Genomic DNA, 26,785 nt, shown 5'->3' with positions numbered 1-26,785 from the left:
AAGGGTCAACGCAGTCCGTACTGCATAAGGAATGGAGGGGAATCGCAGAAACAGCAACGACTTCCTCGAAAGCGATATTACCTATGCAATATATCAACGAGATTGGCAATTTGCTAGTGAGCAAAGTGAGGAATGAGTGAGTGCAAATGCCGTTCAACGCACCTACCGGCGGCGCTGCAACGAAGACGACGACGACGACGATGAAAACAAAGAAGACCAGAAAGTGAATCATACCAGAAGTCGGTTGAAATTGCTCGGAATGGAATGGTGCACAGTTGAAAAATTTGTGCGCAAATAAATAAAAAAACAATTAATTTGTTGGAAATATCTCAATTTATTGACAAAATATTAAAACTGGCAACCCTGTTAATTGATTTGAGCACCTACGAAAATTAAAATTAATCTTTTGAATGCCATATGAGCAACTCTCTACGAAATCGGCCGATTTCGACCATTTTTATTTTTTGTATTTTTTTATTTGACTCAAACTTTGTGGGGCTAATGGTATAGTAATGGTCACTCATGGTCACTATTATTAAAAATTGAAAAACTGCAAATATTTCGCTAAAATCAAACTTTCGGTGGCTATATCTTGAAAACGGAGCCCTTTATCAAAAAATCTGTAAAGTACTTTTCGATTGCAAATTCAATTTTGCATTAAAAAGTAATGTCAAACTTGTTTTTGAAGAAAACTTCGATTTTTTCCAAAAATCACTATTTTTACAAAAATTCATAACTCGGCGGCAGATTTTTCGTTTTTCGTTTTCGTTTTACGGAGCAAGGTGGGGGACGCGGCCTCAAGTCAGTCCAAGTCCGGTTTCTTGTGGAAAAAAGGGTAGTGGCCGAACTAGTATTGCATACCAAATGAACACCACCGGAAGATATAGGGGATCAGGAGGGGGAAGGTGAAAGAAAATTAGTGTAGGTGTGAGTAGTAAGAACTTGGATGACTTGAGCAGTTACGGTAATCTAAGTTTAACACTGAATAAAGAAAATCTGAAATTATGATTCAAAGTAAAAAGGCCCAGAAGAAATTATATTATTGATTAATTGAATAATAAAATGTAACTAATCGGAGATTTTTTACAAAAAAAAATCAAATTTAAAAGGAATTTAAAAAAATACTGGATATCGAAAGATGAAAACCAACTTGTCTATAGAATGTAAATGTTGATGCATTTTTTTCTGGGCCGCGTCCTGTCGCGTCCGTCAGTATTCTTGTCGTACATTACAACTAGAAGCAGATCTGCCAATGAAATAGTACACTTCGACCAGTTCAACCAATCATTTACGGGAAACTAACATTTATCAACAACCTAAACTAAACTGTCTGAAAGTAACTTGAATCTCAAATTCCCGATTTTTTAATTGCAAAGCCAAACATTCCTTTACCTTGTTTTTAAACCAATAAACATAAACAAACAGTTCATACTTTACAAGTTGAACACTCGTTGTTTAGAAGACTAACTCGTGCCTTCCATTCCATTAGGGCACAGAAGCTCTGCAAACAAGAGTGTATACCTTATGTAAACTATCATTTAAGTGAAAGGGACACACTCCTGCTCACCAAACCCATGCGCCCTTTTGAAATGTTAGGCTCCATTTGATCGTCAAAACTCCAGTAGATCCTCGATTCGCAACAATGGTCGATACAACCATAATCCGAGAACCGTTAGTTCAACAGATTAACGAACTTTGTCCGATATCATTTCATTATTGATTGATCGAGACGCTATGGCAACTTTGACAAATCATGAATGAAAATTAACTATTCTGGCTGTATTACTTGCCCCGCTGACTGCCTAACGTACTTCTGAAAATTGTTGTCTTTTAATCTAATTCCTAAAATTACTAAATGTAAAATAAACAAAGACCCAATTTTAATTTTAATTTGGAATTCGAATGCAAAACTATTTTTTTGAAAACTAAGTCCTAACCTAACTCCCACATTCGATAGGGAAAAGTCACATATGTAGCGGTTTGTTGTACATTTGTGATATTTCCACTATCGGAGAACCTCTTGGTCTCGACGCCAGCTTAACTCACCAGCAGTCGCGTTAGTATTCATTGTACACATGTTGTAAGGACATTTTAAAAGTGTCCAAAATACGCGACTTCTAGATGGTTAAGCTAAAAGACATCGATAAGCCTTGGTGCTACGGCAAAGCGGGTTCTTTTCAGCATGGAACGATATCCATTGTGTTAATAAAATGGAAGTTTTAACAGTGTTTGGAACAATACAATTAAACCATCAATTTCATTACCACGACGGATCTATCCATACCCCTTGACAAAATGAGTACTATAACGATCTTTATAATACTCCTCTGGCAAGGCCCAAGGATAACTCGGCGGCAGATTTTTGACCATGTTTCTCTATGGCTCAAAAGTTGCGGATTTTTGTCCCCTAAAACATATCAAAAAATCTCGAAAATCAAAAAATACGTATTTTGGGAAATTGAGTTTTAGTAAAAAAAAGTTGATAAAAAAATCTGCAATTTTTTTCCCGTGTACCTATTTTTTTCTCAAAAGTCCTCAACAATACCTACAACTTTGCCGAAGACACCAAATTGATCAGAAAATTCACTCAAAAGTTACAGCTGTTTGAATATTTACATACCATTTTTGTATGGACAGTAGCCAAAATTGTATGGAGACTTGTATGGGTGAACCAATGACGCAAAATAGCTTATTTGGTCATAGGGAAGGCCCCCACAAATTTTGAGCCAAATCAAAAAATACAAATAAAATCCATTTCCGGTTTTGGTAGAGAATTGCTCATATTGAAAACAAATTTAAAAATCTTGTTTAAATTGTATTTTAAACGACTCTTCAAATTATTTTAATTATTAATAATCTGGCAACACTGTCATGAGAGTTTAAATTTGGTATTTTTTACATTAAATTTGCGTTTTTACTCCGCGCTGGCTCAACCGGTAGAGTTTACCTAGCCATGACCGTTGATCTCTGCGCTGAAGTGGAACTTGAGGAAGTTGAGGTGGGGTTGGTTTGCTGAACGGGATATTGATACTGAACTGCTTGGAAGGTATTGGGGCTAGGTCTGCTTGCTGGAATCAGCTGACAATCACTGCGTCAATATGTGTGAGATCGGAAGAAAAAAATCCAGTACAAAATTGAAATCAAGACTTGGATACATTCCATCTTAATTGGCAATTAGCATGTAAGTACGCCGTTGTTGTTATCAGTTTATCGTCCAAACCAGGCCAGAACTAACAAAGAACCAACTTCCGTTCGTCAGAGCAGCGAGCCACGCAAACGCACTTGACCGAACGAATGCGAATCCGCTGTAATTTGACTCACAAAAGTCTACAAAGCACGGTAGCGCACAACAATCCGTACATAACAGGTCGTTTAGGTACTCACACCAAGGTAGCAGATCTGTCAGTGTGTCGTGAAACTCTCTGCCCGCGACCACGTATCGTGTGACATCATAAATAATTATACACTTTCTGGATAAGCTCGCAGCTCCAGCAGAGTGAGCAGGTTGGTTTATGGAAGTATCTCCGCGCGATCTTCGTTTCGTTCCAGGGACGCGGATTGACCGACCGTTGTCGGTACTCTCTTGCCCCATGACATTCCACAGAACGTTCGGTGAAACTATCGGTAACCACCCAGGTACAGCAGAGTTAGTCAGGTGGGAATTTCCAGCTCTAATTTGTACACCGCGGTTAATAAGTTATTGCGCGCAGGGCGCGCGCGCTGACTTTGTGCGGTCAGGCCGGTTTAGTTATCACGTTTTTATTTTGTTTTCTTGAAGCGATTGCGGAAAGCGTTACAGGTTAGATCATTAGCAAATGGGTGGAAATCGGGCTTAACATTTCATTAAAGCAGAAATTGGATACGTAAAAAATAAAGATATTATTGAACTAATCCATTATTGAGTAAATCCCATTAACAATCTAGACCCCATGCCCGAATGTGTCATTATAGTCTTTTTGAAATTTCATATCAATTGTAACGGGATTTGCAGGTACGGTTCCAGACTGTTTACTTTGAGTTAAACAAAGATTAAGAAAAAAATACATTCTCTAGCAAATTCAAAACAATTTGTTGTCTTGCTCCCAAGTTATTTGAGTTTTCTCAAGTAGGTATACTTTCCTTCCTTAAATTCTAAAATGGTCTCCCTTAGGCTATATCGACCTTTTCTGTTTTACGAAACCATTTTTTTCTATTTTTTTGGTGTTTGATAGAGGTGGGCAAAACCGCTCTTTTTAGGAGCCGCTAATTCTCGTTCGCTCTTTAAAAAGAACCGCTCTTTTGAACAGCTCTTTCTCAAATTTAAGATGAAAAAGGGGTTAATTTCAAGAATAGTGTGATTTTATAAGTTATTTCACATTGTAATTTTATAAATAAAGCCGTACCAATTTTTTTTCAAGATTATGTCCCTCAACTCTGGCCAAAGTCGCAAAAAATAAAAATAAAATTAAATAAAAAGCCATGGTATAAACATTTAAATGAAATAAAGTTTTAAAATGCCTTTTAGACATCCCCAGTTGTATTGCATTAATATTGTTTTGCCCCCTGATTTTTCGGATCGATTTTGAAGGGGAGGGAAGACATAAACTTTGATAAATATTTGTAACGGCCATATTTGATAAAAAAAAACTGAAAAGGAGAAGATGCCCTCGAAAACCATAGGTCTTGGTGGTCTCTATGTCAAGATTTCTACTCAAAACTAAACATTCGAGTAATGGAATGGCATCCATACCTAAATCTAGGATGCTGAAAAAATTGCAATTAATTTTAGAATTGCGTTTATTTTTGCAAGAATTGCACTAATGCTGATATTTTATTTGGAGAAAATATTCTGTTAACTCTTCTATATTCTTAATAATTCTTAAATATTCTGTGAACTCTTCTTCTGATTTAATAGATAAAGTCTATAAACGCTAAATTTTAATCGGACAAAATGATTATTTTTTCCAAAATCTCTCAAATATTTAGTAGATTTTTGGTCATATTTGACAAATTATGCTATTTGAAATGCTCAAATTTGTATTCCGGTATTACTTTAATTTACACTCAGTAGTACAATCAAAAGTTTATTTCATTTTGTTTAGAAAATGAAATTGCATTTTCAATTCTCAAAAACAAATTTAATACTACATTTTTTGAAAATACAATAAATTATATTTAAACAAAAATCATGCCATATTGAAACGGTTCTTTCAAAGGACCGGAGTTTAAAAAAAACCGCGGTCCTTTTATTGTGAACCTTTAAAAAAATCATGGCGAAGAAGAAAGAGTTTTAAGTATCTAAAGTAGTTATAGTATTTAAAGTATTTAAGGTATTCAAAGTATTTAAAGTATTTAAAGTATTTAAAGTTTTTAAAGTATTTAAAGTATTTAAAGTTTTTAAAGTATTTAAAGTGTTTAAAGTATATAAAGTAGTTAAAGTATTTAAAGTATTTAAAGCTGCTTTCAAAAAGCATTTTATGTTTTTGTAATATTTTAAGCATTTTAAGTGTTAATATTTTTAATATTTAATATATTTCAAAAATAATAACATTTGAAGTATTTTCAAATTTTAAGATATTTTTGTATTTGAGGATCCACTACAAGCGAATATTTTAAGTTTCGACTTTTTTCGGAAATTGTCATAATTATAACTCTGAATAGAAAACAATTACAGTCCTAATTTTTGTATCAAGTCCAGCAGAAATGTTATGCAGAGTTAACAAGACCTAAACTGATCTGATTGTTTTAATAGTTTCTTCCAAAAAATAATATTATATAGTAGCTATTTGTTTGGCTTTTTGAAGAAACTATTCAACTAATCATATCAGTTTAGGTCTTGTTAACTTTGCATAACATTTCTACAGGACCTAATACAAAAAGTGTGACTCTAACTATTTCTATTCAGAGTTATGACAATTTCCGTAAAAAAGTCGAAGCAAAAAATGTTCGCGTGTAGTGGATCCTTAAGCATTTTTGTGTTTTTTATCTACATTGTGCTATTCTGTATTTTGTAATATTTTGTTTTTTTTTTTTAATTCATAAGACATATGTTTTTTTAAAATATTATTTGAATCGTGTAGTTTTTATTTGGTATTTTTAAATCTTTACAATATTTTTGCATTTTTGCTTTTTTCAAATATTTTATTTTTTTTTTTTATATTTGTATCTTGTATTTTGTTTTTTTTTTTTGCATTTTTGTATGTTAGTATTTTCGTATTTTTGTATTTTTGTGTTTTTGTATTTTTGTATTTTTGTATTTTTGTATTTTTGTATTTTTGTATTTTTGTACTTTTGTATTTTTGTATTTTTGTATTTTTGTATTTTTGTACTTTTGTATTTTTGTATTTTTGTATTTTTGTATTTTTGTATTATTGTATTATTGTATTATTGTATTATTGTATTATTGTATTATTGTATTATTGTATTATTATTATTGTATTATTATTATTGTATTATTGTATTATTGTATTATTGTATTATTGTATTATTGTATTATTGTATTATTGTATTATTGTATTATTGTATTATTGTATTATTGTATTATTGTATTATTGTATTATTGTATTATTGTATTATTGTATTATTGTATTATTGTATTATTGTATTTGTATTTTGTATTTTTGTATTTTTGTATTTTTGTATTTTTGTATTTTTGTATTTTTGTATTTTTGTATTTTTGTATTTTGTATTTTTGTATTTTTGTATTTTTGTATTTTTGTATTTTTGTATTTTTGTATTTTTGTATTTTGTATTTTTGTATTTTTGTATTTTGTATTTTGTATTTTGTATTTTTGTATTTTTGTATTTTGTATTTTTGTATTTTTTTATTTTTGTATTTTGTATTTTGTATTTTTGTATTTTTGTATTTTTGTATTTTGTATTTTGTATTTTGTATTTTTGTATTTTTGTATTTTGTATTTTGTATTTTTGTATTTTGTATTTTTGTATTTTTGTATTTTTGTATTTTGTATTTTGTATTTTTGTATTTTTGTATTTTTGTATTTTGTATTTTTGTATTTTTATTTTTGTATTTTTGTATTTTTTGTATTTTTGTATTTTTGTATTTTTGTATTTTGTATTTTTGTATTTTGTATTTTGTATTTTTGTATTTTTGTATTTTGTATTTTTATTTTTGTATTTTGTATTTTTGTATTTTGTATTTTTGTATTTTTGTATTTTTATTTTTTTATTTTGTATTTTTGTATTTTGTATTTTTGTATTTTGTATTTTGTATTTTGTATTTTTGTATTTTTGTATTTTTGTATTTTTGTATTTTGTATTTTGTATTTTTGTATTTTTGTATTTTTGTATTTTGTATTTTTGTATTTTGTATTTTGTATTTTGTATTTTGTATTTTGTATTTGTATTTTTGTATTTTTGTATTTTGTATTTTGTATTTTTTTGTATTTTGTATTTTTTTGTATTTTTTATTTTTGTATTTTTGTACTTGTATTTGTATTTTTGTATTTTTGTATTTTTTGTATTTGTATTTTTTTTTTATTTTTGTATTTTGTATTTTTGTATTTTGTATTTTGTATTTTGTATTTTTGTATTTTTGTATTTTTGTATTTTTGTATTTTTGTATTTTGTATTTTTGTATTTTTGTATTTTTGTATTTTTGTATTTTGTATTTTGTATTTTTGTATTTTTGTATTTTGTATTTTTGTATTTTTGTATTTTGTATTTTTGTATTTTGTATTTTTGTATTTTGTATTTGTATTTTTTTGTATTTTTGTATTTTTGTATTTTTGTATTTTGTATTTTTGTATTTTGTATTTTGTATTTTTGTATTTTTGTATTTTTGTATTTTGTATTTTTGTATTTTGTATTTTTGTATTTTTGTATTTTTGTATTTTGTATTTTGTATTTTTGTATTTGTATTTTGTATTTTGTATTTTTGTATTTTTGTATTTTTGTATTTTTGTATTTTGTATTTTTGTATTTTTTTTTGTATTTTGTTTTTATTGTATTTTTGTATTTTTGTATTTTTATTTTTGTATTTTGTATTTTATTTTTGTATTTTTGTATTTTGTATTTTGTATATTTTGTATTTTTGTATTTTGTATTTTTGTATTTTTGTATTTTATTTTTGTATTTTTGTATTTTTGTATTTTTGTATTTTTGTATTTTTGTATTTTTGTATTTTTGTATTTTGTATTTTTGTATTTTGTATTTTTGTATTTTTGTATTTTGTATTTTTGTATTTTTGTATTTTTGTATTTTTGTATTTTTGTATTTTTGTATTTTTGTATTTTGTATTTTGTATTTTTGTATTTTTGTATTTTTGTATTTTGTATTTTGTATTTTGTATTTTTGTATTTTGTATTTTGTATTTTTGTATTTTGTATTTTGTATTTTTGTATTTTGTTTTGTATTTTGTATTTTTGTATTTTTGTATTTTTGTATTTTGTATTTTGTATTTTGTATTTTTGTATTTTTGTATTTTTGTATTTTGTATTTTTGTATTTTGTATTTTTGTATTTTGTATTTTTGTATTTTTGTATTTTTGTATTTTTGTATTTTGTATTTTTATTTTTGTATTTTTGTATTTTTGTATTTTTGTATTTTTGTATTTTTGTATTTTTGTATTTTGTATTTTTGTATTTTTGTATTTTTGTATTTTTGTATTTTTGTATTTTTGTATTTTGTATTTTTGTATTTTTGTATTTTATTTTTTTGTATTTTGTATTTTTGTATTTTGTATTTTTGTATTTTGTATTTTTGTATTTTTGTATTTTGTATTTTGTATTTTTGTATTTTGTATTTTTGTATTTTTGTATTTTTGTATTTTTGTATTTTTGTACTTTTTGTATTTTTGTATTTTTGTATTTTTGTATTTTTGTATTTTTGTATTTTTGTATTTTTGTATTTTTGTATTTTTGTATTTTTGTATTTTTGTATTTTGTATTTTTGTATTTTGTATTTTGTATTTTTGTATTTTGTATTTTTGTATTTTGTATTTTTGTATTTTTTTTTGTATTTTGTATTTGTATTTTTGTATTTTTGTATTTTGTATTTTTGTATTTTGTATTTTGTATTTTGTATTTTTGTATTTTGTATTTTTGTATTTTTGTATTTTTGTATTTTTGTATTTTGTATTTTGTATTTTTGTATTTTTGTATTTTTGTATTTTGTATTTTTGTATTTTTGTACTTTTGTATTTTTACTTTTGTATTTTTGTACTTTTGTATTTTGTATTTTGTATTTTTGTATTTTTGTATTTTTGTATTTTGTATTTTGTATTTTTGTATTTTGTATTTTTGTATTTTTGTATTTTTGTATTTTGTATTTGTATTTTTGTATTTTTGTATTTTTGTATTTTTGTATTTTTGTATTTTTGTATTTTTGTATTTTTGTATTTTTGTATTTTGTATTTTTGTATTTTTGTATTTTGTATTTTTGTATTTTTGTATTTTGTATTTTTGTATTTTGTATTTTTGTATTTTGTACTTTTGTACTTTTGTATTTGTATTTTGTATTTTTGTATTTTTATTTTTGTATTTTGTATTTTGTATTTTTGTATTTTGTATTTTTGTATTTTGTATTTTTGTATTTTGTATTTTTGTATTTTGTATTTTTGTATTTTGTATTTTGTATTTTGTATTTTTGTATTTTGTATTTTTGTATTTTTGTATTTTTGTATTTTTGTATTTTTGTATTTTGTATTTTGTATTTTGTATTTTTGTATTTTTTTATTTTTGTATTTTGTATTTTGTATTTTTGTATTTTGTATTTTTGTATTTTTGTATTTTTGTATTTTTGTATTTTTGTATTTTTGTATTTTTGTATTTTTGTATTTTTGTATTTTTGTATTTTTGTATTTTTGTATTTTTGTATTTTTGTATTTTTGTATTTTTGTATTTTTGTATTTTTGTATTTTTGTATTTTTGTATTTTTGTATTTTTGTATTTTTGTATTTTTGTATTTTTGTATTACTATTACAAATAAAAGTATATAAATTTATTGAGAATCTGAAAAGTAAAAAGCTTAATGTTTTGTTTAAAATTGTCTTATAAAATATTCTTAATTTTATTTTTGTAAAAATCACTCACCTCTCAAAACTGCACGGGTACGCAAACGACGGAATGTCCGCGATCACCTTCGCATCCTTGAAGGACTCCGGGAAGCTCTGCACAATGTGTCCACCGCCGATGCCCCTCGCTGCCGCCGCCTTGTCCTCCGGAGTGCCAGCCGGAGACGAGGCCGCACTCCCGGGAGCAATCTCGCACCAGTACTCGAAAAGTCGGCTGACATCCTCCCTGGAAAAAAGGAGGAAGAAAAAGAAGCATTCCAATTTGTGTCACGTTGGGGAAGGGCGCAAAACGGAAAATCGATGCCGGGATGGGGTTTCCCCATCCCCTCAAACGAAATTGGGGTTGCTTATCAATACGATCCCTCGGGTGATAAGGCGCTAAGATTTGGGAAAGGATGCTGAAGAAACGAAAATAGCATCTCTCTAGGGCACACCTTGTTTTTCCTTCTTCTTTTTCTTTTTTGTTGAGCTCATTTTCATTTTTTCTTCCCCCTTCCATGCTCCAAAATTCCCATGAGAGCAGAGTCTGGAAAATCCTGCCCCAGGCGGAGAAGAAAATGGATGGGAAAAGGCTCAACCAAGTCCTGGTTGGTCTCAGCTGCTTGATTTTTCCCGTTTGACTTTTTCTTTTTTTGTAGAGAGAAGAGTTTTGTATTCTTTTGATTATTTAGATGATTTTGTTGAACACTTGGATTGAACAAACCAAAATACATTTAACAACATTTAATTTAAAATATTACAAATTGAACAATAACAAAAGACCTAATCCACTAGTTGAACAACCCAAATCCTTTCTGCCTTTGTTGTGGTTGTGTTTACGATGTATGTGGTACCTACGCGTGTTATTCTGTATTGTATACAAAGACAACAAAAACCATCACAAACACACGTTTACTGACTGCCTGCCTGTGGCAAGTTTGTTGGAGTTTTGCTGTTTCTGCTTTTACTCCTCACCTCATCAAATGGCCATCGTATCGGCTTGTGATAGGTACATTCAAAGCTTTGTTGGGCTCGTTCAGCAGCTGACTGACGGTCGTCGTCGTCGTCGTCGTCGTCGTGCCTGTTCCCGTGTGGGTATGTGATTTAGGAACGATTTGTGGACGATGTGTGGACTACTGTAGAGTCGTTGTACTTTTTATATCTCTCTGTGCACACGTCACTTGGCGCTGTCATTCAACTCCGATAGTAAAGATTGGAAAAGTTGAAATAATATCGATTCGAATTTTGAGATTTATAGTTAGGGGAGCTGGGGGTAAGACGGCCAGGCGGGGTAAGACGGCCACCCCACTGTTTTAATAAGTATACTAATGAATATTACTAAAATGTTCAGCAATACTGTTCCTCATGCTAAATAATGCATATGGAGTCACCTTTGCCAGAAATATTGTTTGAAATAGTATAAAAATTAAAAATAGCTCAAAATAAACAAATAATTTTTGAACTTGAAACTGGATGCAATTTTCATGAATTACAACTTAGGCATTTTTGTTAAATAACAATATCTGGAGTTTTTTTTGAAAAGGTCCAATAAACCAAATTTCCAGTTTTTGCTTTTTGGGTGTTTTTAATACCCCTGACTCAATGCGGTTTCAAAAACACCCAAAAAGCAAAAACTGGAAATTTGGTTTATTGGTCCTTTTCAAAAAAAAACTCCAGATATGTTTTTCTGTCTTCAAATATTTTTCCATGTTAAATTGAAGTTTTCCCTAGATTATGTCCCTCGAAAAAGTACAAAAAATGCGATGAACTGTTTACAAAAAATGTTAAAAAAAATAATTTATTTGGGGGCAAGACGGCCAACTCCTCCGGGGGTAAGACGGCCACCCGTATTTTGTAGATTTTATTTGATATAGGTTATATTTTTGACGGTTTTTGACTATTAGCACATATTGGTAGATAAAGGAAAAGCATTTTCAATAAAACTGTCCATTTTTAATCAAAATGCTGTTAACTACCGTTTTGACAACATTCTTTACTGTGATATAGCAAAACTCATTGAATAGTATGAAATCCTATCAAACTTTTCATAAAAATCTGTATTGTTTACATTATTTTGATTTACTTATTCTAATCGAAATACACAAACTATTTTTTTGTTTCAAATTGTGTTTGTTTTGTAGTAAAAATTCATAGTTTTTTTTTTATAAAATGTGGTCGCAATAATATGAAATTCACTGAGCCAAATTATGACATTTTTTAAACAGCATTTTTCTTCACATTTGAAACCTGATTTTTTTCAACCAAAATAGTTATGATGTTCAGAGAAGTCTGTTGAACCAACCATGTAGGTGTTTGGGTGGATTTAGCAAAGTTATTAAGTTAATTTATAGCATTGGCCGTCTTACCCCACATGGGTGGCCGTCTTACCCCGCGTATTTCATATATATACGATTTCAATTATCTTTTTAAAATTGCTGAAAAGTATTGAAAATTGGTTTTTAGACCAACTAATTTATGTCATTTCTATAATGGACTAGTAGTAGAACAATATGTACGTAATTTGAGATCAAAATAATCTGTTGTGTAAATTTTATTAGACTTCTTCCTTAGGGTGGCCGTCTTACCCCCATCTCCCCTAATCTTTATGTTGAAAATGACCTCGTAAGGCGGACACATCTTGAATAAATTGACATTTAACAATTTGAAATCATTTTAAATATGAGTTCTTTTCACTTTTTGTTTGTTCTACAAGCCAAAACTCAACCTTCTTATGAAACCACCAACGTTTATATCACCCTACTGTCATTGGGGGGAGCGCTTTGTTATGATTCGCTTTTCGTCGGCAAACGGACATGGCGCCTTTTTCACCACATTTTTTTTCGTCGCAAGGTTCATGTAGTATTTTATTTGACAGGTTGGCAGGGCTATATAAACAGACACCGCTGATGCTAGAGATTTTGTTTATGTTACTTTATTTAGTTGGATAAATACGCCAAGTGCTGAAAAATGCAAGTTTTGCAACGAGTTCCATACAACATTTTTTGCAATTTCGAAAAACAATCTTTGAATGGTTTTGTAAGTCAAATGTCCATAAATTTTGTGAATGAATTGTTTAAAGCAAAATAATGTTAAAAAGTATTACGTTTCGAAACTAGTGTTGAGAAGTTCAACTTTTCAGCATCCATTACAGCACTTCATAAGTTTTAAGAGGTATGTCTTGTTTAAAGTGATAAACTGCTAACTGGGATGATTAGGAACTTATAGGGTGAATAGGAACTCACGAGACAATTATGCGTAAAATCGCAGAAAATTTCAATCGCGTTTTTCTCAGTTGCACTTTATTGAACGTGGGACAATTATGCGTAGAACGGCAGTGAACTGCTTGAACAAAAATGATCTTTTTTTTTGGGATCAACCCTTGATGTGTTTTACCTTGTATTCCTTACTTTTACTTACATACTCACAAATCTATGTTTTGTTTTTAGAAAATTATGTGAATTAATTCATGGAAGGCATGAAATGGCTACAAGGACGATTTGAAAATAATTTTCATGTGGTTAGAAAAAAAACTAAACTCAAGGGTCATAATTGCTCCAAAAAGACTCACTCACTCGCGAGCACAAATCTAGCGCGAGTAAAAACTGCTCTGACCATTTTCTACAATTTTTAGAAATTGCTTAAAACCAACGATAACAATAGGTCTATTCCCGTACCTGCAGAATTGCAGAATTTCTGCAGCTTCTGCAGAATTCTGCAGCCAGCATAAGTCACTTTTTTGCAGCACGTTCCCGTACTTTTCAGCTCGCTCTTTTCTTCTCTCTCTTCTGCAGAAGTTCTGCAAGGAGAGAAGCCGCAAAACTTTTGCCTGGGTATCGCGTTCCTGTACTTTTTCTGCAATATTGTACACAGTTGAGTGGATTTACTCAAATTAGGTTTTTTTTTTTTCAGATATTAAAAAGTTTATTTCTGGAACTTATTGTTCTATGCAACTCAACATTTTATTTAAAAAATCAAACATGTACCATTTTTTTAGTAACTAGAAATTAATTATGCTTAGATAGAAATTATACAAACAATTGAAAACTTTGACATTAGGTAAACAATTTTAGAGAGTTGCAGGTACGTTTAACTAATATAATTGAAAAATGACATGCATAAACCTTTAATAGTTAAAAAAAATCTAAGAAATTATAATTTCAAATAAATTAAAAAAAAATTGTAAATCCAAAATTTCGAATCTTCTACATTTGAGTTTCTAACCTAAAATATGACTCCAATGTGTATTTTTTATGATTCAAGATAGCGACATTTAAGAATGTAGGAATTTAAAAATTTAGGAATTCAAGGATTTAACAATTTCAGAATTGAACAATTTATGAATTTAAGAACAATAATGAAAAAATATAGTGTAAAGTATACCGAAAGTTTGAATTTTAAATAAAATGTATTTTAATTTTGAAGAATATAAAATATGATGTGTAAACAACGTAAGTATTGTTTCAGCAAAAATGTTATGTTCATCAATTATATAATCATTTATATTTATTATTTGTTTGATATAGCCTAATACCTCCTTGTTGACTCCTTCGTTCGACAAAATTACATCAAATTGGTAGCACCGTTTTAGGTATAATTTATTATTTGCCAATTAAATTTACCTATTATGTTAACACATGTAATCTGTTATAAAGTCTTTTCAAAAACAATTGAAGATTAAAAACTAATCTTTAAACGAATATTTTTTTGAAATTTTATTCAGCTCAAAAGAAATGTGTCTTTTGAAAATTTTGCAAACTATTTGTTTTTATGATACAAATTGTTTGTTGGGTATTAGCCGTGCTGTAATACTGGCATTAGTTATCGACTTTTTATCAGGTTAAATTATTAACACTTAAAAATAATAATCGTTCTCAATAAAACCAGGCATTAAAAAAAACTACCCCAAAATCCATCAATTCAAAATATACAAATGTCCCTTCAAAAATACTACTTCAATTTAGTAATAATAAAACATCAAATTTACTACAACTCGTAATAAAATGCTTGATTTCACTCAACTTGCAAATTTTATGTAAGCGTGTACTCAATATCCATCACACCAACTTGCAGATACTTTTCAGCACGAAAGAGAGGAGAGAGCTTGCAGAAAAGTACGGGAACGGTTTTACTGCAACTTCTGTCTCTCTCATTGCAGAAGTTCTGCCTGAGAGAAAAGTTACTTTTGTTGCAGAAAAGTACGGGAACGCTCTGCTGCCGATTTCGTGCAGAATTGCAGAATTCTGCAGTACGGGAATAGACCTAATAACATTTTGCAAGTTCGTTGTTTACACAAAGACATTCCAAATTCTAATTAACGGCAAACTGTGGTAGTGCAGGCCAAGTGAGCGCCGCGCTAGTCTTTTTTTCAGACTCCCTCCTGAGCATATTCGTGTGTGACTCGGATTGACGGACGGAGTAGGGAAAGAAATTCACGAAGTATTTGCTTCGATTGAGCAAGCCGCTGACAGTCAGCGTGTCGTGTTCGCTCGCGATTGGTTGCCTGCTCCATTCGGCAATGATTCGTTCGGTGATGAGCAGGGATGCCACATGATTTTTTAAAATGTCTGTGAAAAAGTCTGTGTATGTCTGTGTCTTTGTCTAAAATTCAAATAAATCAATTTACAGTCATAGAAGTCTATCAAAAAATGTGTTTTTAAGAGACTAACGAAATAAGTTTCGATTGATATTTTAACAAAATAACAATTTAATGAAGTTTTTAAAAAGTCTGTGTACCTCAAACAATGTCTGACGCGAGCTCAAATGTCTGTGAAACACAGACAAATCTGTGTATCTGGCATCCCTGGTGATGAGTGTGTGATTTCTGATCTTCGAACTGAAAATCAGGACCCTTGATAACATTTATGCAAATATTCTTAATTTCTTTTATGATCGATTCAGTAATTGAAAATATTGGTAAAATAAATTCCAGAATTAATTTTAAATAATTAAAATCTCTCTCCTTTTATAGGGAAAAAGGATATTGAGTTTATTTAAGTGGAGTTTGTCTTATTTTAACTTAGCTTAGTAATATTTTTCTGGTTTGTCAGTAGAATACCCGGCTTTTTCCTGGTTCCTGAAGTATGAAGTAATTTTGGTTTTGTCCCTTACATACTTTGTTGCGACTTTAAAGCAAATGGTTTAAGTTTATATAAAGGAAAAACGTTAAAAAATTGAAAAAATGAATGAAACAAAATTAAAACAGCATTTAAGCCAGGGGTGCCCAACCTTTTGGCCCTGTGTGCCAGATCTGATTTTTCTGATGCAGTGGCGGGCTGGAACTAATGTTGGTAAAAGTAAACTTTTTTCATAAGGTTTATTTTGTTAGGTTGTTTCAAGTAAACAAAAAACAAAAAGTGTTGCAAATAAGATTCATATATCCTGATTTTAGGAAGAAAAACAAAGATAACTTTCAACTAGGTGTTTATTTAATTTATTTTTCTTTGTTTAGATTTAAATCGTATTGTAATTGTTTTGTCCATTGAAATTAAATACGCTGATATCATTGACAAAAAAACTCTAATTTCGTCGTTGCAAGTTTTTTTCAAGTTTGAATCAACGAAACAAGATAAAATTTATTGAATCGAAATTTGGATACAAATCTTTTTTACAAAAATGCAATTGTTGCGTTGTTGTGCACCTTTATTCAAATATTTTACAAAACATTTTAAAATGATTTTTAAGACACGAAATTTAAAACAGTGTAGAAACATATATTTCTGGTAGTTTTTTATTCGTGTTTCTTCAAATTTCTTATTATTTATGATTTAAATTTATGAAAAAAAATCTATTGGATTTCTTGACGTATGTTGAAGATTTATTAGTATTTAAAAAAAATGTATCGATCTTTATTTTTGACATAATCAATTTGATTTTTTAAAGCTTTTTTTTTAGCAAAACTTGATCGTTAAAAAGTTGTTCTAAAAAAAAAACATTATTTTTGCTTATGAAAAATAAAAAAAATAATTAGAAGTAATAAAAAGCCAAAACTTGGAGAAATTTAAATTTAGTGTCTTTCAGTCTTTTTACAAATTTTTCAAATTAAGTAATTGTTTCTGAAAATATTTATATAGAAATGATAAGAATTAAATTTAAACATCAAGAATTTTTAAATGTGAAATAAAATAATTAAAAAATACAAAGGCAAAATCCAAACAAAACAATGAATTGGCCAAATTTTATGTAAAAAGCAAAAAAAAACAAATAAATGTTTTCTTTGTATCTGAAAATTTAACCTCAAGATTATTTTTCTAATTTTGACACTCAATTTATTTCTTGAGTTTTTCATAAACAGGCTTTAGGGCCGGTCATAGAACTACATATTTTTAAAATGTCATCGCGGGCCGGATCTGGCCCGCGGGCCGGACATTGGTTAGGCCTGATTTAAGCAAATGAAAGGATTGAAAGTTGTAACTACAAATATAAAACAGAATTTAAACAAGATAAATGCATTTAAAAAATACCGAAGAAAAATGTATAAAAAAAGAAAAATTAAGTTAGAACCAGCCATCCGATTACGAGAATGTTTTCTTTTTGAAATTTTTTGAAGTGCAATTATATTTTTTTAGACAAAGCCTAATGGGATCTCTCTAAAGTTTGTATGTAGAATAAATGTGATTCGTCGTACTTGCATACAATCCAGAAATTGCTTGAAATGCATTAATTCCTTCTTCTTATTCCCCATATCTGTTTTGGGCTATTGTTTCAACAATGATAATTTTTTAATTTTTTTTTTTTTTTTTTTTTTTTTTTTTGGGAGGGTGATCCAGCCGCACATCGTTGATGTCGAAACCTCTAAACTGGGCCCTCGTCCTGTCACGTCCGTCAGTAGTCTTGTCGTACACTACAACTAGAATCAGATCTGCCAATGAATTAGTACACTTCGACCAAATAAACACTGACGCTGTATGGATCTGACTCTAGAATAAATGCACAGTTGTGTGTTATTCATAAGTCCAAAATGTTCAATTATTCATATAAGTCCAAATATTCATTTGCGGATAACTACCTAACTTGAATTGAATACAAGATTTAAAGCAACCTACCCGAAAGCTACTCTTATCTCAAATCCCCGACATTTTAATTATTAACCAAAAAAAAAAAAAAAAAACCCTGAGACTACGCCAAAGTGGGTTCTCGCAGCATGAAGTGGTGTCCATGTGTAAAAATGGAAGCTTCAGCAATATACTGAACACTTCGATTTTAATTCCACATCGAATCAAATCATACTCTTTGCCAAACAAGCATCAAACCTATGACACTCATTATGACAAAGCCCAGGGAATTTTTTTAAATTTATTTTTTGTCTTTTTATTTGAATTTGAGGCTAAATTTTGTACCGGCTAGCAAAACAAATGTGGTCGAGTTCAGGTAACTCAAAATCAAAGAAGTAAATTTCACCATTGCTTACAATTGTCCATACAAGTCTCCATACAATTTTGGCAACAGTCCAAACGAAAAGCTATTCAAATATAAAAAAAACTGTACCTTGAAAACGGTTTTTCTGATCGATTTGATGCCTTGGGCAAAGTTGTGGGTATTGCTTTGAACTTTTCAGATAAAATAGATTTACACCAAAAATATCTCCTTTCTAAATTGGACTTTTCACAAAAAAGGATTACGCAATATAACAATTTTTAAACATTCATATTTTGTCGAAAAATGACATGGTTTGAGTTAAAAAAAAATCATTTGCAGAAAGGCCAATTTGTTTTTTTAACATGGAAGAAGACGAAACAATTGTTTTGACTTTTTCCACTTTCTTGTTATAGCCACCTACATTGATTGGTGCAATTTAAAAGGGTCTCGATACAAATTTATTCATTTATGGTAAAAAATCTTGACTTTTTTGGAAACGTGACTATTTACCCTGCAAAAGTCATGACCAAGTTTGACAATCTCTGATTTTTATTCGTTGTTTCGGTTCAGGTCGTTGAGCTCAAACATGACCCCAAAAAGGCTCTAAATGAATTGGAAATTTCAAACCTAAGATGGCGGCCAAAATGGCGGTAATGTTAATATGATGTTAAACAATGTTAAAGGGGTAAAGATTGTGTAAACAAACAGTTTAGTTTGCTTAGTGTCTAATTTTGGCTGCAGATGCGAAAAATTAAACGGCAAATATGCCATTCCAAAAAATTGCTTTGACAAAGGTTTGGCAACAAAAACTAAAACGCGTATTTTCGGAATTAGTAAAAGCATAAAAGCCGTACCAATTTTCAATTAGGGGCATTATTTTTCATCAGATAAATGTTTAAGGAATTGTAGCGAGGAATTATTTAGTTTTATTTGAAGCTTTCTTGTTTCCAACTTCCTTATAATTCAATGATTCACGCAAAATTCCCACAAATAAATTTACCCAAACTGAAACTAAACTCTTCCTGACAAAAAACCACCAAGCCATTCTACCCTGCCCTGGCCCAAGAAGAACCAAACCGACCGACCCGAAGACGCATCGCAATCACGAACGCGTTCAAGGCCTCTGCCACCAACAAACCTAAAAGCAAAGAGCTACACAACACAAACAGAACGGGGGGTGGGTGGCACTGGGACACATTCTCATTCATCTTTACTTCTGTCTGCAAAATTCTACCCTGAACTGCTGTGTTTGAGTTGGACTTTTTGATCTTCCTCAACTCAACGCTGGTTGATTGCTCTTATCAGTTCAGCTTCCTTTTCCCCATGTGTGGGTGGGTTGAGCAGGGGAGAGGTTCCGACCTCTCTTTTGAGCTTGTTTTTAATTAGCATTCTTCTTTCCCAGAATTCTTACTGATTTTTTCGAATTTGGATATTGATTGTAAACAACTGCACTCACTTGATTCGAGAGTTCATGACACTTCCGCAGCTGGCTTTGCCCGTCCGCCTGCTCCAACGTCGTCAACACGGGAATGTCCACCAGGTCCCGCGGTCTCCGGGGTGAAAAAGGGGCGTAGGCCAGCCACACAGGGATTCGTCAGACGAAAAATTCTCACCAAGCTGCTGGAAGCAACTGAACCGTGACCAAAGCTCTGGCCGAGGCCATAAAATTAAGCTGCGACCCCGTGTACGCTTTGTGCTGCTGGTTCTGCCCCGCGCGGGGTTCTTCCTTCTCCGGACAACTCTTCCGATAGTTGACGATTTTCACTCCCCACTTCCAATCACTCGATTCTCGAGAACTTCACTGCTCTTTTTCGACAAATTCTTCGCCCTAAAATAGAACCACTTTGGCGACACTAAATCACTTCCATCGTGCACGACACAAACCCGCCCGGAATCGGTATCAAAGTAGAGCCAATCTGCGGGAACCACTTTTTTCTCCGCGAAGCTAAAATTTTCCTCCGCCGTTCCAAAAAAGTGACACTTCCAACTTGTGGGCTGATTCAAGGCCCTGCCAGGGAGAGGCAGAGAGAGAGAGAGAGAGGGGAAAATACTATGCCCTCACACAGTGACGCGCACGTAAACACGCACACCAACACACAGATGAGCGAAGGGTCGAGTCGTGAAGGTGTTCCGCGGAATCTGTTCGCGCGGTGACGACGATGGCCGACCGTGGCGTTCCGGAGTGAGCTAAAGTACTGAATGAATCGTGCTGGGGCGAGAGGGAGGAACAGCAAAAAAAAGATTGTTGACAGAAGCGCGCGAATGACAGGAGAAAGGGAGAGAAGACGTAAAAAACAGAGGGGTGACACGTGAAAAAAAAAGTTGCAGAAAGTCACGTGCAGGTGGCAGCTGGGTTTGTGGATAACAGAAAATAGAATTTAAATTGACGGTTTGGTTTAGTTTGGATGAACTCGACCGGTACCGATTTGGACCAAATTTGAAGGGAACGTTTACAATGAATTGGCTGATGCACCAAGTGATTTGTTTACCTTTTTTTGATACCCGCCGCAAACGTCAAGTCATACAAAATTGCTGCCGGTTCTTTTCCGGGAGATATCCGGAAAAAGATCCGGCAGCGATTTGGATTGTTTTGACGTTTGCTGAGGGTGCCGAAAAGTTTGGTTAGGAATGTTCTGCAATAGTTAAAAGAAATTCAATGTTTGGTGCGAATTGAGTACTAAACCCCTTTGACAATTTTTATGTACAACGGTAAAAAACACGATTGAAATCAATTTTATTCACTTTTTTTTTCATTTTAATGCACAATTTTTTTTGACAAGACAACATTTTTTCGATCGATTAACTATGGTCCCCTTGGAACGAGCTGTCAAGTAGGAGTTTTTCTGTCAAGAAGGATCGTGAGGGTAATTTTTCAAAATGGATTTAAAAATCCATTTTATACTCTTTGTGGACGTAAAATCTAAAAACTAAAAACTAAAAACTAAAAACTAAAAACTAAAAACTAAAAACTAAAAACTAAAAACTAAAAACTAAAAACTAAAAACTAAAAACTAAAAACTAAAAACTAAAAACTAAAAACTAAAAACTAAAAACTAAAAACTAAAAACTAAAAACTAAAAACTAAAAACTAAAAACTAAAAACTAAAAACTAAAAACTAAAAACTAAAAACTAAAAACTAAAAACTAAAACTAAAAACTAAAAACTAAAAACTAAAACTAAAACTAAAAAAAACTAAAAACTAAAAACTAAAAACTAAAAACTAAAACTAAAACTAAAAACTAAAAACTAAAACTAAAAACTAAAAACTAAAAACTAAAAACTAAAAACTAAAAACTAAAAACTAAAACTAAAAACTAAAAACTAAAAACTAAAAACTAAAAACTAAAAACTAAAAACTAAAAACTAAAAACTAAAACTAAAAACTAAAAACTAAAAACTAAAAACTAAAAACTAAAACTAAAAACTAAAAACTAAAACTAAAAACTAAAAACTAAAACTAAAAACTAAAACTAAAAACTAAAACTAAAAACTAAAAACTAAAAACTAAAAACTAAAAACTAAAAACTAAAAACTAAAAACTAAAAACTAAAAACTAAAAACTAAAAACTAAAAACTAAAAACTAAAAACTAAAAACTAAAACTAAAAACTAAAAACTAAAAACTAAAAACTAAAAACTAAAAACTAAAAACTAAAAACTAAAAACTAAAAACTAAAAACTAAAAACTAAAACTAAAAACTAAAAACTAAAACTAAAAACTAAAACTAAAACTAAAAACTAAAAACTAAAAACTAAAAACTAAAAACTAAAAACTAAAAACTAAAAACTAAAACTAAAAACTAAAAACTAAAAACTAAAAACTAAAAACTAAAACTAAAAACTAAAAACTAAAACTAAAAACTAAAAACTAAAAACTAAAAACTAAAAACTAAAAACTAAAAACTAAAAACTAAAAACTAAAAACTAAAAACTAAAAACTAAAAACTAAAAACTAAAAACTAAAAACTAAAACTAAAAACTAAAAACTAAAACTAAAAACTAAAAACTAAAAACTAAAACTAAAAACTAAAACTAAAACTAAAAACTAAAACTAAAAACTAAAAACTAAAAACTAAAAACTAAAAACTAAAAACTAAAAACTAAAAACTAAAACTAAAAACTAAAACTAAAACTAAAAACTAAAAACTAAAAACTAAAAACTAAAAACTAAAAACTAAAAACTAAAACTAAAAACTAAAACTAAAAACTAAAAACTAAAAACTAAAAACTAAAAACTAAAAACTAAAACTAAAAACTAAAAACTAAAAACTAAAACTAAAAACTAAAAACTAAAAACTAAAAACTAAAAACTAAAAACTAAAAACTAAAAACTAAAAACTAAAAACTAAAACTAAAAACTAAAAACTAAAAACTAAAAACTAAAAACTAAAACTAAAAACTAAAAACTAAAAACTAAAAACTAAAAACTAAAAACTAAAAACTAAAACTAAAAACTAAAAACTAAAAACTAAAAACTAAAAACTAAAACTAAAAACTAAAAACTAAAAACTAAAAACTAAAAACTAAAAACTAAAACTAAAAACTAAAAACTAAAAACTAAAAACTAAAAACTAAAAACTAAAAACTAAAAACTAAAAACTAAAAACTAAAAACTAAAAACTAAAAACTAAAAACTAAAAACTAAAAACTAAAAACTAAAAACTAAAAACTAAAAACTAAAACTAAAAACTAAAAACTAAAACTAAAAACTAAAAACTAAAAACTAAAAACTAAAACTAAAACTAAAAACTAAAAACTAAAAACTAAAAACTAAAAACTAAAAACTAAAAACTAAAACTAAAAACTAAAAACTAAAAACTAAAAACTAAAAACTAAAACTAAAAACTAAAACTAAAAACTAAAAACTAAAAACTAAAAACTAAAAACTAAAAACTAAAAACTAAAAACTAAAACTAAAAACTAAAAACTAAAACTAAAAACTAAAAACTAAAACTAAAAACTAAAACTAAAAACTAAAAACTAAAACTAAAAACTAAAAACTAAAAACTAAAAACTAAAACTAAAACTAAAAACTAAAACTAAAAACTAAAAACTAAAAACTAAAAACTAAAAACTAAAAACTAAAAACTAAAAACTAAAACTAAAAACTAAAAACTAAAACTAAAAACTAAAACTAAAAACTAAAAACTAAAAACTAAAACTAAAACTAAAAACTAAAAACTAAAACTAAAAACTAAAACTAAAAACTAAAAACTAAAACTAAAAACTAAAAACTAAAAACTAAAAACTAAAAACTAAAACTAAAAACTAAAAACTAAAACTAAAACTAAAACTAAAAACTAAAAACTAAAAACTAAAAACTAAAAACTAAAAACTAAAACTAAAAACTAAAAACTAAAACTAAAAACTAAAACTAAAAACTAAAAACTAAAACTAAAAACTAAAAACTAAAACTAAAACTAAAAACTAAAAACTAAAAACTAAAACTAAAACTAAAAACTAAAAACTAAAACTAAAAACTAAAAACTAAAAACTAAAAACTAAAAACTAAAAACTAAAACTAAAAACTAAAAACTAAAACTAAAAACTAAAAACTAAAAACTAAAACTAAAAACTAAAAACTAAAAACTAAAAACTAAAACTAAAAACTAAAAACTAAAAACTAAAACTAAAAACTAAAAACTAAAAACTAAAAACTAAAAACTAAAAACTAAAACTAAAACTAAAAACTAAAAACTAAAAACTAAAAACTAAAACTAAACTAAAACTAAAAACTAAAAACTAAAAACTAAAAACTAAAAACATAAACCATAAAACATAAAACATAAAACATAAAACATAAAACATAAAACATAAACATAAAACATAAAACATAAACATAAAACATAAAACATAAACATAAACATAAACATAAAACATAAACATAAAACATAAACATAAACATAAAACATAAAACATAAAACATAAAACATAAAACATAAAACATAAAACATAAAACATAAACATAAACATAAAACATAAAACATAAAACATAAACATAAACATAAAACATAAAACATAAAACATAAAACATAAAACATAAACATAAACATAAAACATAAAACATAAAACATAAAACATAAAACATAAAACATAAAACATAAAACATAAAACATAAAACATAAAACATAAAACATAAACATAAAACATAAAACATAAACATAAAACATAAAACATAAAACATAAAACATAAAACATAAAACATAAAACATAAAACATAAAACATAAACATAAAACATAAAACATAAAACATAAAACATAAAACATAAAACATAAAACATAAACATAAAACATAAAACATAAAACATAAAACATAAAACATAAAACATAAAACATAAAACATAAACATAAAACATAAACATAAAACATAAAACATAAACATAAACATAAAACATAAACATAAAACATAAAACATAAAACATAAAACATAAAACATAAAACATAAAACATAAAACATAAAACATAAAACATAAAACATAAACATAAAACATAAAACATAAAACATAAAACATAAAACATAAAACATAAACATAAAACATAAAACATAAACATAAAACATAAAACATAAAACATAAAACATAAAACATAAAACATAAACATAAAACATAAACATAAACATAAAACATAAAACATAAAACATAAAACATAAAACATAAAACATAAACATAAAACATAAAACATAAACATAAAACATAAAACATAAAACATAAACATAAAACATAAAACATAAAAATATAAACATAAACATAAAGACATAAACATAAAACATAAAACATAAAACATAAAACATAAAACATAAACATAAACATAAAACATAAAACATAAAACATAAAACATAAAACATAAAACATAAAACATAAAACATAAAACATAAAACATAAACATAAAACATAAACATAAAACATAAACATAAGACATAAACATAAAACATAAAACATAAAACATAAAACATAAAACATAAAACATAAAACATAAAACATAAAACATAAACATAAACATAAAACATAAACATAAACATAAAACATAAAACATAAACATAAACATAAAACATAAAACATAAAACATAAAACATAAAACATAAAACATAAAACATAAAACATAAAACATAAAACATAAAACATAAAACATAAAACATAAAACATAAAACATAAAACATAAAACATAAAACATAAAACATAAAACATAAAACATAAAACATAAAACATAAAACATAAATCTGATTTCGGACAATATGATAGCTCCATGCTTCTGTGCCGCTGACAAAAAAATTATTTATATGAAATATTTTCAATCGGATATGCAGAAATCATCGAAAATTTTGGTATTTTTGTTTGAAAATATTGTAGCAATTATTTTCTCTGTTCAGACAAAGGCCAAATCTAGTTAAGGTATTTGCAAAGTCTAGTTAAGGTATATGCAAGAATTTTTGGAAAAAATAAATTTACATTTTCCAATTCAAACAGTAGATATTTATAATTGCTGTAAAAATGTCAGAATTGTTCGAGCATTTTTATTTGTCGTAAAAAAAATAAAAGTCATAGTTTTTTAATCGAATATAATCAGCAATATTTTTCATGAAAAAATCCAAAATTCAATCTTAAAGATGATGACGTATGTTAAATGGAAATAAGAATGAGATTTATTTTTTTCAAATAGGTTAATGTAAAGAATTTGGGCGAAGCAAAACAAAAACTTCAAAAAATTACAAACTACAACCTTCAAACCAACCATTTTATTTAGAAATAACCTACTTTTATACCAAAGTGTACATAAAATCTGAGTTTAAGCAGCATGTTAAAGCCCAATCCAAAGACTTTTCATTTTTATACCTACTTCAATTATATCTGATTGACTAGGTTAAGTTTAATACACTAGGTTTTTGTAAACATTATTGTATATGTTGATCAAAGAATTTCAACGTTCGTTCAACTTCTACCAGTATAAGATATTTATCCGATACCAAAAATTAAAATTCAACCAGCTTGTCCCCCCAATGGCGTCAATTGGTACTAATGGTTGCAATTCCGGAGAACTCGCTCCGGACCCCCAAGCACCGGTCAACCCATTTGCAAACCAACATAAAACAGTAGAGAATCACCATAAAGCAACAGCATAATATTCCAGAGGCCTCAAAATTACTCATTCAAAAGAGCAAACCTTTTGTGCCTGCCGTCTGCTATTAATCTGCGTTTCTTCGTGGAAAGTCACGCAAACCCCGTTCCGTTCGGAACGTGACGGCCAGCCCCAACGGCCACCAGCAGACAATAATCATCAACCGGCCACCGTAACCTGCCTCAGGACTTTGGAATAAAACAAAAGGGTCCTCACCTTAGGACACATCGCACAGAAATTGGCACCCCGATATCGCAACAAAACAAAGTCCAGACTTCCTCGAAATCGGCCCTTTCGGATCGCCGAAAGGTCCCAACAAACATGTGT

The 26,785-nt window shown here is 28.4% G+C and overlaps 1 protein-coding gene across 5 annotated transcripts in view; it reads right to left on the bottom strand.

Annotated features, from left to right (window-relative positions):
* Positions 1-20,566, bottom strand: part of LOC6036485 (DENN domain-containing protein 1A) — a 61,963-nt gene extending 41,397 nt beyond the window's left edge. For 2 of the 5 annotated variants that reach the window (XR_005276967.1, XM_038251272.1), the window contains exons 1-2: positions 19,803-20,565; positions 10,032-10,238 (exon numbers count right to left, since the gene is read on the bottom strand). Coding sequence is in view for 4 of the 5 variants with exons in the window: in XM_038251272.1 (XP_038107200.1) it covers positions 10,032-10,238; positions 19,803-19,819 (224 nt within the window). In the remaining variant the exon portion in view is untranslated. Of the gene's footprint in view, positions 1-10,031; positions 10,239-19,802 lie in introns of all 5 variants that reach the window. The other 3 variants (XM_038251271.1, XM_038251273.1, XM_038251274.1) reach the window with 3 other exon arrangements.
* Positions 20,567-26,785: the final 6,219 nt, after the last annotated feature.

This window comes from Culex quinquefasciatus, chromosome 2, assembly GCF_015732765.1.
Source record: "Culex quinquefasciatus strain JHB chromosome 2, VPISU_Cqui_1.0_pri_paternal, whole genome shotgun sequence".
NCBI classification, from domain to species: domain Eukaryota; kingdom Metazoa; phylum Arthropoda; class Insecta; order Diptera; family Culicidae; genus Culex; species Culex quinquefasciatus.
Note: the sequence above shows the minus strand (reverse complement) of the source record. Positions and strands in the feature narration are given on the sequence as shown.